The sequence below is a fragment of the Melopsittacus undulatus genome, chromosome 25 (assembly GCF_012275295.1).
Source record: "Melopsittacus undulatus isolate bMelUnd1 chromosome 25, bMelUnd1.mat.Z, whole genome shotgun sequence".
NCBI lineage: Eukaryota > Metazoa > Chordata > Aves > Psittaciformes > Psittaculidae > Melopsittacus > Melopsittacus undulatus.
The window spans coordinates 227,513-239,326 of NC_047551.1; the positions used below are offsets into that span (position 1 = coordinate 227,513).

Below are 11,814 nucleotides of genomic sequence, written 5' to 3' on the forward strand. Positions count from 1 at the left end.
TGGGATAACGGGAACGGGATAACGGGAATGGGATAGCGGATGGGATAACCGGGATAACGGCAGAGATAACCCGGAGAACGGCAGGGATAACCGGGATAATGGATGGGATAACAGATGGGAGAACCGGAGAACGGGAATGGGAATGGGAGAACAAGAACGGGAGAACCGGAATGGGATAACGGGAATGGGATAGCGGCAAAGATAACCGGGATAACGACAATGATAACGGCAAGGAGAACCGGGATAACGGCAGGGATAACGGGAATGGGATAACCGGGATAATGACAGGGAGAAGGGGTGGGAGGACCGGGATAACTGATGGAATAAAGGCAGAGATATGCGACAGGGATAACCGGGATAACGGCAGGGAGAACGGATGGGATAACGGCAGCGATAACCGGGATAACGGGAATGGGAACGCGGCAGGGAGAACCGGGATAACGGGTGGGATAACGCAGAGATAACCGGGATAACGGCAGGGAGAACCGGGATAATGACAGGGAATGCAGCAGGGAGAGCCGGGAAAGGGACCGGGAAAACGGCAGGGAATGGGGGCGGGATAACAACCGGGATAACCGGGAATGGGACCAATGGGAATGGGATCAATGGAATGGGATCGATGGGAATGAGGTCAATGGAATGGGATAAGTGGGAATGGGATCAATGGAATGGGATCGATGGAATGGGATCGGGATAAATGGAATGGGATCGGGATCAATAGGATCAATGGAATGGGATTGGGATCAATGGGATCAATGGGATCAATGGGATCAATGGGAATGGGCTCGGGAGGTTCCGGTACCGGCTCCTGGCGCGTGCGCAGGGCGCGGAGCCGAGCGCCGAGTGGGCGTGGCCAGGAGGGGTGGGCGGGGCCGAGAGCTGAGCTTATCGATGCTCCAGCCAATCAGGAGGCGAGGGCGGAGATTGGGGGGGTATTAAACCCTATAGGGGTGTATTAAACCCTATAGGGGTGTATTAAACCCTATAGGGGCAGGATCCCATTGTCTGTAGTGGGTAAATTAAGGCACGGGATGTACTGGGGCGTTACTGGGAGGCAATGGGGAGCACTGGGATGGACTGGGAGGGCAATGGGATCCAATGGGATGCACCGCATCGGTGTCACGTGATGGAGGAAGCCCCGCCCTCGTCCCCCGTCCTCCCCTCCGCGCATGCGCAGAGCCCAGGCCAAGATGGCGGCTGCGGCGTCCGGAGCCGCTTCATCCACAACCGGGAGCAACGGGGCCGGAGGGATGGAGGTGGACGGGGCAGGTACCGGACAACGGGATAACCGGATAGGGATAACGGGATAACCGGATCGGGATAATGGGATACCGGGATCGGGACCGGGATAACGAGATCGGGATAACGGGATCGGGGACCGGGATAACGGGATACCGGTATCGGGACCGGGATTGTGATACCGGGATACCGGGATCGGGATAACCGGATCGGGATAACGGGATCGGGTTAACGGGATAACGGGATCGGGATAATGGGATACCGGGACACCGGGATCGGGATAACGGGATCGGGATAATGGGATACCGGGACACCGGGATAATGGGATCGGGATAATGGGATAACGGGATAACGGGATCGGAATACCGGGATCGAACGGGGGAAGCAGCAGCACCAGCCTGTGGGGTGGGTGTGGACCCGGCGTGAGGTGAGGCCACGCCCCTCGCCGCCTCAGCCAATGAGCGCTGCCCGCTGTGGCCGTGGCCACGCCCCTGGCGCTGTTCCGCCCTCCGCTCACCACCCCCCGGGGGGGGGGGGGTTGTGGTCAGTGTGAGCAGCGTGGCCCCGCCCCCCGGTGCGCTTAGCTCCGCCCCCCTGTGCCCTTAGCCCCGCCCCCGGCTGTTCCCCCCTCCAGCCCCCCCCCCCACCCCCCCGTGATGGCCAGGGGGGTCCCTGGTAGTGTGGCTCCGCCCCCCGGTGTCCTTAGCCCCGCCCCCGGTGCCATTAGCCCCGCCCCCGGTGTCCTTAGCCCCGCCCCCCGGTGTCCTCAGCCCCCCCCCCGGCTGTTCCCCCCTCCAGCCGCTCCCCCCGTCATGGCCGGGGGGGTCCCCGGCAGTGTGGCTGTTGCTCCGCCCCCCGGTGCCCTTAGCCCCGCCCCCCGGTGCCCTTAGCCCCGCCCCTCGGCTGTTCCCTCCTCCAGCCGCCCCCCCCGTCATGGCCGGGGGGGTCCCCGGCAGTGTGGCTGTTGCTTCCGCCCCCCGGTGCCCTTAGCCCCGCCCCTCGGCTGTTCCCCCCTCCAGCCGCCCCCCCCGGTGTCCTTAGCCCCGCCCCCGGCTGTTCCCCCCTCCAGCCGCCCCCCCGGTGTCCTTAGCCCCGCCCCGCGGCTGTTCCGTCCCCCAGCCCCGCCCCCCGGTGTCCTTAGCCCCGCCCCCCGGTGTCCTCAGCCCCGCCCCCCGGCTGTTCCCCCCTCCAGCCGCTCCCCCGGTGCCCTTAGCCCCGCCCCTCGGCTGTTCCGCCCCCCCGGTGTCCTTAGCCCCGCCCCCCGGCTGTTCCGCCCCCCCGGTGTCCTTAGCCCCGCCCCTCGGCTGTTCCCCCCTCCAGCCGCTCCCCCCGTCATGGCCGGGGGGGTCCCCGGTAGTGTGGCTGTTGCTCCGCCCCCCGGTGTCCTTAGCCCCGCCCCTCGGCTGTTCCCCCCCCCGGTGCCCTAAGCCCCGCCCCTCGGCTGTTCCCCCCTCCAGCCGCTCCCCCCGTCATGGCCGGGGGGGTCCGTGGTAGTGTGGCTGTTGCTCCGCCCCCCGGTGTCCTTAGCCCCGCCCCTCGGCTGTTCTCCCCTCCAGCCGCCCCCCCGGTGTCCTTAGCCCCGCCCCTCGGCTGTTCCCCCCTCCAGCCGCTCCCCCCGTGATGGCCGGGGGGGTCCCCGGTAGTGTGGCTGTTGCTCTGCCCCCCGGTGCCCTTAGCCCCGCCCCTCGGCTGTTCCCCCCCGGTGTCCTTAGCCCCGCCCCCCGGCTGTTCCCCCCTCCAGCCGCTCCCCCCGGTGTCCTTAGCCCCGCCCCCGGTGTCCTCAGCCCCGCCCCTCGGCTGTTCCCCCCTCCAGCCGCTCCCCCCGTCATGGCCGGGGGGGTCCCCGGTAGTGTGGCTGTTGCTCCGCCCCCCGGTGTCCTTAGCCCCGCCCCCCGGTGTCCTTAGCCCCGCCCCCGGCTGTTCCCCCCTCCAGCCGCTCCCCCGGTGTCCTTAGCCCCGCCCCCGGCTGTTCCCTCCCCCAGCCGCTCCCCCGGTGTCCTTAGCCCCGCCCCTCGGCTGTTCCCCCCTCCAGCCGCTCCCCCCGTCATGGCCGGGGGGGTCCCCGGTAGTGTGGCTGTTGCTCTGCACCCTCTCGTCATCCTCAACATCTCCGACCATTGGATCCGGCTGCGGTCACAGGAGGGGAGGCCGGGACAGGGTGAGGACAGGGGGGGACGGGGGGGGGCATCTGTGGGGTACACCTATAGAGACACCTATAGATACCCTTATAGACACTCCTATACATATCCCTATAGACACCCCTATAGACACTCCTATAGACACCCGTATACATACCCCTATAGACACGCCTATAGATACCCCTATAGACACCCTATACATACCTCTGTAGACACGCCTATAGATACCCCTATAGACACCCTATACATACCCCTGTAGACACCCCTATACCTACCCCTATAGCCCTCCTATAGCCCCCTATAGCCACCCTATAGCCCCCTTATAGCCCCTTTTGCCCCCCCATACCCTCCCTATACCCCCCCTATAGCCCCCTGTAGCCCCTATACCCCCCCTATGACCCCTATACCCCCCTATACCCCCCCTATAGCCCCCTATAGGCCCCCCATACTCCCCCCATACCCCCCCTATAGCCCCCTATACCCCCCCTAAACCCCCCCTAACCCCCCTATAGCCCCCTATAGCCCCCCTATACCCCCCCATAGCCTCCTATACCCCCCCTATACCCCCCCTACACCCCCCTATACCCCCCCCATACCCCCCCTATAGCCCCCTATAGGCCCCCCATAACCCCCCTATACCCCCCCTATAGCCCCCTATAGCCCCCTATACCCCCCCTATACCCCCCTATAACCCCCCTATACCCCCCCTATACCCCCCCATACCCCCCTATAGCCCCCCCATACCCCCCCTATAGCCCCCTATACCCCCCCTATACCCCCCCTATACCCCCCTATACCCCCCTATACCCCCCCATACCCCCCTATACCCCCCTATACCCCCCATACCCCCCTATACCCCCCTATACCCCCCCTATAGCCCCCTATACCCCCCTATACCCCCCCTATACCCCCTATACCCCCCTATACCCCCCCTATACCCCCCCTATACCCCCCTATACCCCCCTATACCCCCCCTATAACCCCCCCATACCCCCCCCATAGCCCCCTATACCCCCCCTATACCCCCCCTATAGCCCCCTATACCCCCCCTATACCCCCCCCATACCCCCCTATACCCCCCCTATACCCCCCTATACCCCCCCTATACCCCCCCTATACCCCCCTATACCCCCCCTATACCCCCCCATACCCCCCCTATAGCCCTCCTATACCCCCCTATACCCCCCTATATCCCCCCTATACCCCCCTATAGCCCTCTATACCCCCCATATACCCCCCTATACCCCCCATAACCCCCCTATAACCCCCCTATAACCCCCCCTATACCCCCCCATACCCCTATACGCCCCCTATACCCCCCTATACCCCCCCTATACCCCCCCATACCCCCTATACGCCCCCCATACCCCCCCATACCCCCCCCATACCCCCCCTATACCCCCCCATACCCCCCCTATACCCCCCCTATATCCCCCCTATATCCCCCTATAGCCCCCTATACCCCCCCTATACCCCCCTATAACCCCCTATACCCCCCCTATACCCCCCTATACCCCCCCTATACCCCCCCTATACCCCCTATACCCCCCTATACCCCCCTATACCCCCCCTATACCCCCCCTATACCCCCCCATACCCCCTATACGCCCCCCATACCCCCCCATACCCCCCCCATACCCCCCCTATACCCCCCCCATACCCCCCCTATACCCCCCCTATATCCCCCCTATATCCCCCTATAGCCCCCTATACCCCCCCTATACCCCCCTATACCCCCCTATACCCCCCCTATACCCCCCCTATACCCCCCTATACCCCCCCTATACCCCCCCTATACCCCCCTATACCCCCCCTATACCCCCCTATACCCCCCCTATACCCCCCCCATACCCCCCTATACCCCCCTATACCCCCCCTATAGCCCCTATACCCCCCCTATACCCCTCTGTATGGCCGGCAGTGATCGGGGCGCTGATCGGGCGCCAGGAGGGTCGCAGCATTGAGGTCATGAACTCCTTTGAGCTCCTCTCCCACCTGGTGGACGGACACGTGCTCATAGACAAGGAGTATTACTACACCAAGGAGGAGCAGTGTGAGCCCATGGGGTCTATGGGGTCCTATAGGGTCTATGGGGTCCTAGAGGGTCTATGGGGTCCTATGGGGTCTATGGGGTCCTATAGGGTCTATGGGGGTCCTAGAGGGTCTATGGGGGTCCTAGAGGGTCTATGGGGTCCTATAGGGTCTATGGGGGTCCTATAGGGTCTATGGGGTCCTAGAGGGTCTATGGGGGTCCTAGAGGGTCTATGGGGGTCCTAGAGGGTCTATGGGGGGTCCTAGAGGGGTTCTCAGTGGGGAATAAGGGGGTTTGGGGGGGATCTAAGGGGGATATATAGAGAGGTATATAGGAGACATGTAGGGAGTATATAGAGGTATATAGGGGATATATATAGCTTTAGCGAATACATGTAGAGTTATAGAGGGGATGTATATAGGGGCATATAGGAGATATATGTAGAGTTATATAGGTGATATCGGGCTATATAGGTGATACGTGTAGGGCTATATAGGAGATATATATAGGAGATACATATAGGGGTGTATAGGGGATACATATAGGGGGATATGGGAGATACATATAGTGGATATGTATAGAGTAGTATAAGGGGTATATATAGGAGTATGTATGGCATACGTATAGGAGATATATGTAGGGGTATATAGGGTGTATATATATGAGGTTATATAGGATATATATATAGAGGTCTATAGGGGATATATATCAGGGTCTATAAGGAATATATACAGGGTCTATAAGGGATATATATCAGGGTTTATAGGGTATATATATATATATAGGGATCTGTAGGGGATTTATCTCGGGGTCTATAGGGAATATATACAGGGGTCTATAGGGGATATATATCAGCGACTATAGGGGATATATACAGGGGTCTCTAGGGGATCTATCTAGGGGTCTGTAGGGGATCTTTTTAGGGGTCTATGGGGATATATATCAGGGTCTCTAGGGGATATATACAGGGATCTATAGGGGTTGTATATAGGGGTCTATAGGGGATATATATCAGGGTCTCTAGGGGATGTATACATGGGTCTATGGGGCTGCACTGAGGCCTCCCTACCCCCAGTCAAGCAGGTGTTCAAGGAGCTGGAGTTCCTGGGCTGGTACACGACAGGGGGACCCCCCGAACCCTCCGACATCCACGTCCATAAGCAGGTCAGTGCCCCCCACACCCCATTATAGGGGTGTCCCCCCCCCATTATGGGGGTCCCCCCCCTTTACCCCCCCCCTATGGTGCCTATAGGTGTGTGAGATCATCGAGAGCCCCCTCTTCCTGAAGCTGAACCCCATGACCAAGCACACGGATGTGAGTGATGGGGGGGTCTATAGGGGGGGCTATAGGGGGGTCTATAGGGGGGTCTATAGGGGGTGTCCCCCCCTTTCTATAGGGGACCCCCCCCATAATCATCTTTATCCCCCCCCCCTTTAGCTGCCTGTGAGCGTGTTTGAGTCTGTCATTGATATCATCAATGGGGAGGTAATGGGGTCTATAGGGGGTGGGGGGGTCTATAGGGGTTTAAATGGGGTTGGGGGGGTCTATAGGGGGTGGGAATAGGATTAGGGGGGTCTGGGGGTATATATGGGGTTGGGGGTGGTCTATAGGGGGTATATATGGAGTTGGAGGGGTCTATGGGGGGTATATATGGGGGCTATGGGGGGTATATATGGAGCTGGGGGGGGAATGAATGGCAATGGGAGAGTCCATTGTGGGTTATGGGGGGGGATAAATGGGAATGGGGGGACCTAAAGGGGTATCAATGGGGCTGAAGGGATGGAAATGGGGCTGGGGGGGTGCTGTGGGGGTAGAAATGGGGCTGGAATGGGAGTGAATGGGGCTGGAATGGGAGTGAATGGGGCTGGAATGGGTGTGAATGGGGCTGGAATGGGAGTGAATGGGGCTGGAATGGGAGTGAATGGGGCTCTGGAGTTATGAATGGGACTGGACGAGTCCATTGTGCCTTGGGGGGGGGTGTCCAGGTAAGTCCACGTGTTCCATAGGGGGGGTTCCCTTGGGTCCGGAGGGGGTGTTGGGTATTGGGGGGGGCATAGGGGTCTATAGGGGGTCTATGGGGTCTATAGGGGGGGTCTATGGGGTCTATGGGGGGGTCTATGGGGTCTATAGGGGGGTCTATAGGGGGGGTCTATGGGGTCTATGGGGGGGTCTATGGGGTCTATAGGGGGGTCTATGGGGGGGTCTATGGGGTCTATAGGGGGTCTATGGGGGGGTCTATGGGGTCTATAGGGGGGTCTATAGGGGGTCTATAGGCTGTGCCCCATATGGACCCCCCATAGGCCACGATGCTGTTCGCGGAGCTGCCCTATACCCTGGCCACGGAGGAGGCTGAGCGCATTGGGGTGGATCACGTGGCCAGGATGACGGCGACGGGGGGAGGGGAGAGCAGCACCGGTAAGGGGGGGGGGATATAGGGATGGATATAGGGATATGGGGATGGATATAGGAACATAGGGATACAGGGTTTGATACAGGGATAGAGGGATGGATATAGGGATATGGGGATGGATATTAGGATGGGATATAGGAATATAGGGATGGATATAGGGGTATAGGGATATGAGATACAGGATGTAGGGATGGGATATGGGATACAGGGATATTGCATATGAAATATGGGTTAGAGGGATATGGGATAATGAAATATGGGATATGAGAATGGGATATGGGATATAGGGGTATGGGATGTATGGGCTATAGGGATGGGCTATAGGCTATAGAGATGGGCTATGGGATATGGGGATGGGATATACAGGATATAGGGATGGGATATGGGATATAGGGATATTGGATATGAAATATGGGATATGGGATATAGGGGTATGGGATAATGAAATATGGGCCATAGGGATGGGATATATGGGATACAGGGATATGGGGGATGGGATATGGGATCTATGGGATATAGGGGTATATGGGCTATGTGGGCTATAGGGATGTGCTCTATGGGGTGTCCCTGCAGTGGCCGAGCACCTGATCGCTCAGCACAGTGCCATCAAGATGCTGCACAGCCGAGTGCGGCTGATCCTGGAGTACGTGCGGGCGGCACAGGCTGGTGAGTGCGGACACATGTATGGATCCCTATGGAAGCATCCCTATGGATCCCTATGGGATCCCCCCTATGGGATCCCCCCCATGGATCCCTATAGCAGCCTCTGTCCCGCAGGAGAGGTCCCGTTCAACCACGAGATCCTGCGGGAAGCCTGTGCCCTGTGTCACTGTCTGCCCGTGCTCAGCACCGACAAGTTCAAGACTGACTTCTATGACGTGAGCCCCATAGAGCCCTATAGACACCTATGGATCCCTATAGAGCCCTATAGATCCCTATGGGCCCCTATAGACACCTATGGATCCCTATGGACACCCATAGACCCCTATGGAGTACTATGGACCCCTACACATCCCTATTGACCCCTATGGGCCCCCATAGATCCCTAGGGATCCCTATAGACACCTGTGGACCCCTATAGATCCCTGGGTTTGGACCATTCAATTTCTATGGGGGGGGGGGTTGGACCATTCCATTGCTATGGGGGGGGGTTGGACCATTCCATTGCTATGGGGGGGGCTGGACTATTCCATTGCTATGGGGGGGGCTGGACTATTCCATTGCTATGGGGGGGTTGGACCATTCCATTGCTATGGGGGGGGCTGGACTATTCCATTGCTATGGGGGGGTTGGACCATTCCATTGCTATGGGAAGGGGGTTTGGACCATTCCATTGCTATGGGGGGGGGGGGGTTTGGACCATTCCATTGCTATGGGGGGGGGGTTTGGACCATTCCATTGCTATGGGGGGGGTTGGAACATCCCATTGCTATAGGGGGGTTGGACCATTCCATTGCTATGGGGGGGGGGGGTTGGACCATTCCATTGCTATGGGGGGGGGGGGGTTGGACCATCCCATTGCTATGGGGGGGGTTGGACCATCCCATTGCCATGTGGGGGTGTTCCTGACCCCCCCCCCATTGCCCCCCCCAGCAATGCAATGACGTGGGGCTCATGGCCTATCTGGGCACCCTGACCAAGGCCTGCAACACCATGAACCAGTTTGTGAACAAGTTCAATGTCCTCTATGACCGGCAGGGACTGGGACGCCGCATGCGGGGCCTGTTCTTCTAGGGGTCCTCAATGGGGTCCTCAATGGGGTCCTCAATGGGGCTTCAATGGGGCTTCAATGGGGCTTCAATGGGGGCTTCAATGGGGCTTCAATGGGGCCTCAATGGGGCTTCAATGGGGGCTTCAATGGGGCCTCAATGGAGGCTTCAATGGGGCTTCAATGGGGCTTCAATGGGGGCTTCAATGGGGCTTCAATGGGGCCTCAATGGGGCTTCAATGGGGGCTTCAATGGGGCCTCAATGGAGGCTTCAATGGGGCTTCAATGGGGCTTCAATGGGGACCTCAATGGGGCTTCAATGGGGGCTTCAATGGGGTCCTCAATGGGGCTTCAATGGGGGCTTCAATGGGGCTTCAATGGGGCCTCAATGGGGCTTCAATGGGGGCTTCAATGGGGCCTCAATGGAGGCTTCAATGGGGCTTCAATGGGGCTTCAATGGGGACCTCAATGGGGCTTCAATGGGGCTTCAATGGGGGCCTCAATGGGGCTTCAATGGGGCTTCAATGGGGTCCTCAATGGGGCTTCAATGGGGCTTCAATGGGGCTTCAATGGGGTCCTCAATGGGGCTTCAATGGGGCTTCAATGGGGCTTCAATGGGGTCCTCAATGGGGTCCTCAATGGGGCTTCAATGGGGGCTTCAATGGGGCCTCAATGGGGCTTCAATGGGGCTTCAATGGGGTCCTCAATGGGGCTTCAATGGGGCTTCAATGGGGTCCTCAATGGGGCTTCAATGGGGCTTCAATGGGGTCCTCAATGGGGCTTCAATGGGGCTTCAATGGGGTCCTCAATGGGGCTTCAATGGGGGCTTCAATGGGGCCTCAATGGGGCTTCAATGGGGGCTTCAATGGGGCCTCAATGGGGCTTCAATGGGGGCTTCAATGGGGTCCTCAATGGGGCTTCAATGGGGGCTTCAATGGGTCCTCAATGGGGCCTCAATGGGGGCTTCAATGGGGGCTTCAATGGGGCTTCAATGGGGCCTCAATGGGGCTTCAATGGGGGCTTCAATGGGGCTTCAATGGGGGCTTCAATGGGGGCTTCAATGGGGTCCTCAATGGGAGGTTCTCAATGGGAGGTTCTCAATGGGGGGTCCTCGAGGTTGGGGGCTGCCCTGAGCATTGCCAGAGGCAATAAAGGTGGCTTTGAGGAGCTGGGAGTGGTTGTGCTTGGGGGGGGGGGTAAATGGGGTCCTAAGGGGGTAAATGGGGCCCTAAGGGGGTAAATGGGGCACTAAGGGGGTAAATGGGGCCCTAAAAGGGGCAATGGGGTATTGAGGGCAGGCAAAGCAGCTCCAAACCAACACTTTATTGCTAAAACACATCCATGGGGCTGCCCCATAGATGTCTGTTCCCACCCCAGAGCTCTATAGGGCTGCCCCATAGATGTCTGTTCCCACCCCACAGCTCTATAGGGCTGCCCCATAGATGTCTGTTCCCACCCCATAGCTCTATCCCATAGCTCTATAGCTGTGCCCACAGATGTGTGGGTCAACCCCATAGATGTCTATTCCCACCCCATAGCTCTCTAGCCCACCCCACAGATGTGTGGGTCAGCCCCATAGCTCTATCCCATAGCTTTCTAGCCCTGCCCCATAGATGTCTGTTCCCACCCCATAGCTCTATCCCATAGCTCTCTAGCCCTGCCCCATAGATGTCTGTTCCCACCCCATAGCTCTATCCCATAGCTCTCTAGCCCTGCCCCATAGATGTCTGTTCCCACCCCATAGCTCTATCCCATAGCTCTCTAGCCCTGCCCCACAGATATGTGGGTCAGCCCCATAGATGTCTGTTCCAACCCCATAGCTCTCTAGCTCTGCCCCACAGATGTGTGGGTCAGCCCCACAGATGTGTGGGTCAGCCCCACAGATGTGTGGGTCAGCCCCATAGATGTGTGGGTCAGCCCCACAGATGTGTGTGTCAGCCCCATAGATGTCTGTTCCCACCCCATAGCTCTATCCCTGCCCCATAGATGTGTGGGTCAGCCCCACAGATGTGTGGGTCAGCCCCATAGATGTGTGGGTCAGCCCCATAGATGTCTATTCCCACCCCATAGCTCTCTAGCCCTGCCCCATAGATGTGTGGGTCAGCCCCATAGATGTGTGTGTCAGCCCCACAGATGTGTGGGTCAGCCCCATAGATGTGTGGGTCAGCCCCATAGATGTCTGTTCCCACCCCATAGCTCTCTAGCCCAGCCCCACAGATGTGTGGGTCAGCCCCATAGCTCTATCCCATAGCTCTATAGCCCTGCCCCATAGATGTCTCTTCCCAC

At 59.0% G+C, this 11,814-nt stretch overlaps 1 protein-coding gene across 1 annotated transcript; it reads left to right on the plus strand.

The window, feature by feature from the left end:
* The first annotated feature begins 772 nt into the window (after positions 1 to 772).
* On the plus strand, positions 773 to 9,598 carry COPS6 (COP9 signalosome subunit 6). Its single transcript, XM_034072261.1, has 10 exons — positions 773 to 1,269; positions 3,272 to 3,397; positions 5,299 to 5,430; positions 6,485 to 6,573; positions 6,662 to 6,724; positions 6,848 to 6,895; positions 7,711 to 7,825; positions 8,394 to 8,486; positions 8,598 to 8,698; positions 9,414 to 9,598. The coding sequence occupies exons 1-10, from the start codon at positions 1,170 to 1,172 to the stop codon at positions 9,552 to 9,554; spliced, it is 1,008 nt and encodes a 335-aa protein (XP_033928152.1). The 5' UTR covers positions 773 to 1,169; the 3' UTR covers positions 9,555 to 9,598.
* Positions 9,599 to 11,814: the final 2,216 nt, after the last annotated feature.

Excerpts from the sequence above, each read along its gene's own strand:
- COPS6 (XM_034072261.1), top strand. The coding sequence starts at position 1,170 with ATGCGCAGAGCCCAGGCCAAGATGGCGGCTGCGGCGTCCGGAGCCGCT. Across the intron at positions 1,270-3,271 it reads GATGGAGGTGGACGGGGCAG|CCGCTCCCCCCGTCATGGCC; the intron begins GTACCGGACAAC and ends TCCCCCCTCCAG. Across the intron at positions 7,826-8,393 it reads GGGAGGGGAGAGCAGCACCG|TGGCCGAGCACCTGATCGCT; the intron begins GTAAGGGGGGGG and ends GTGTCCCTGCAG.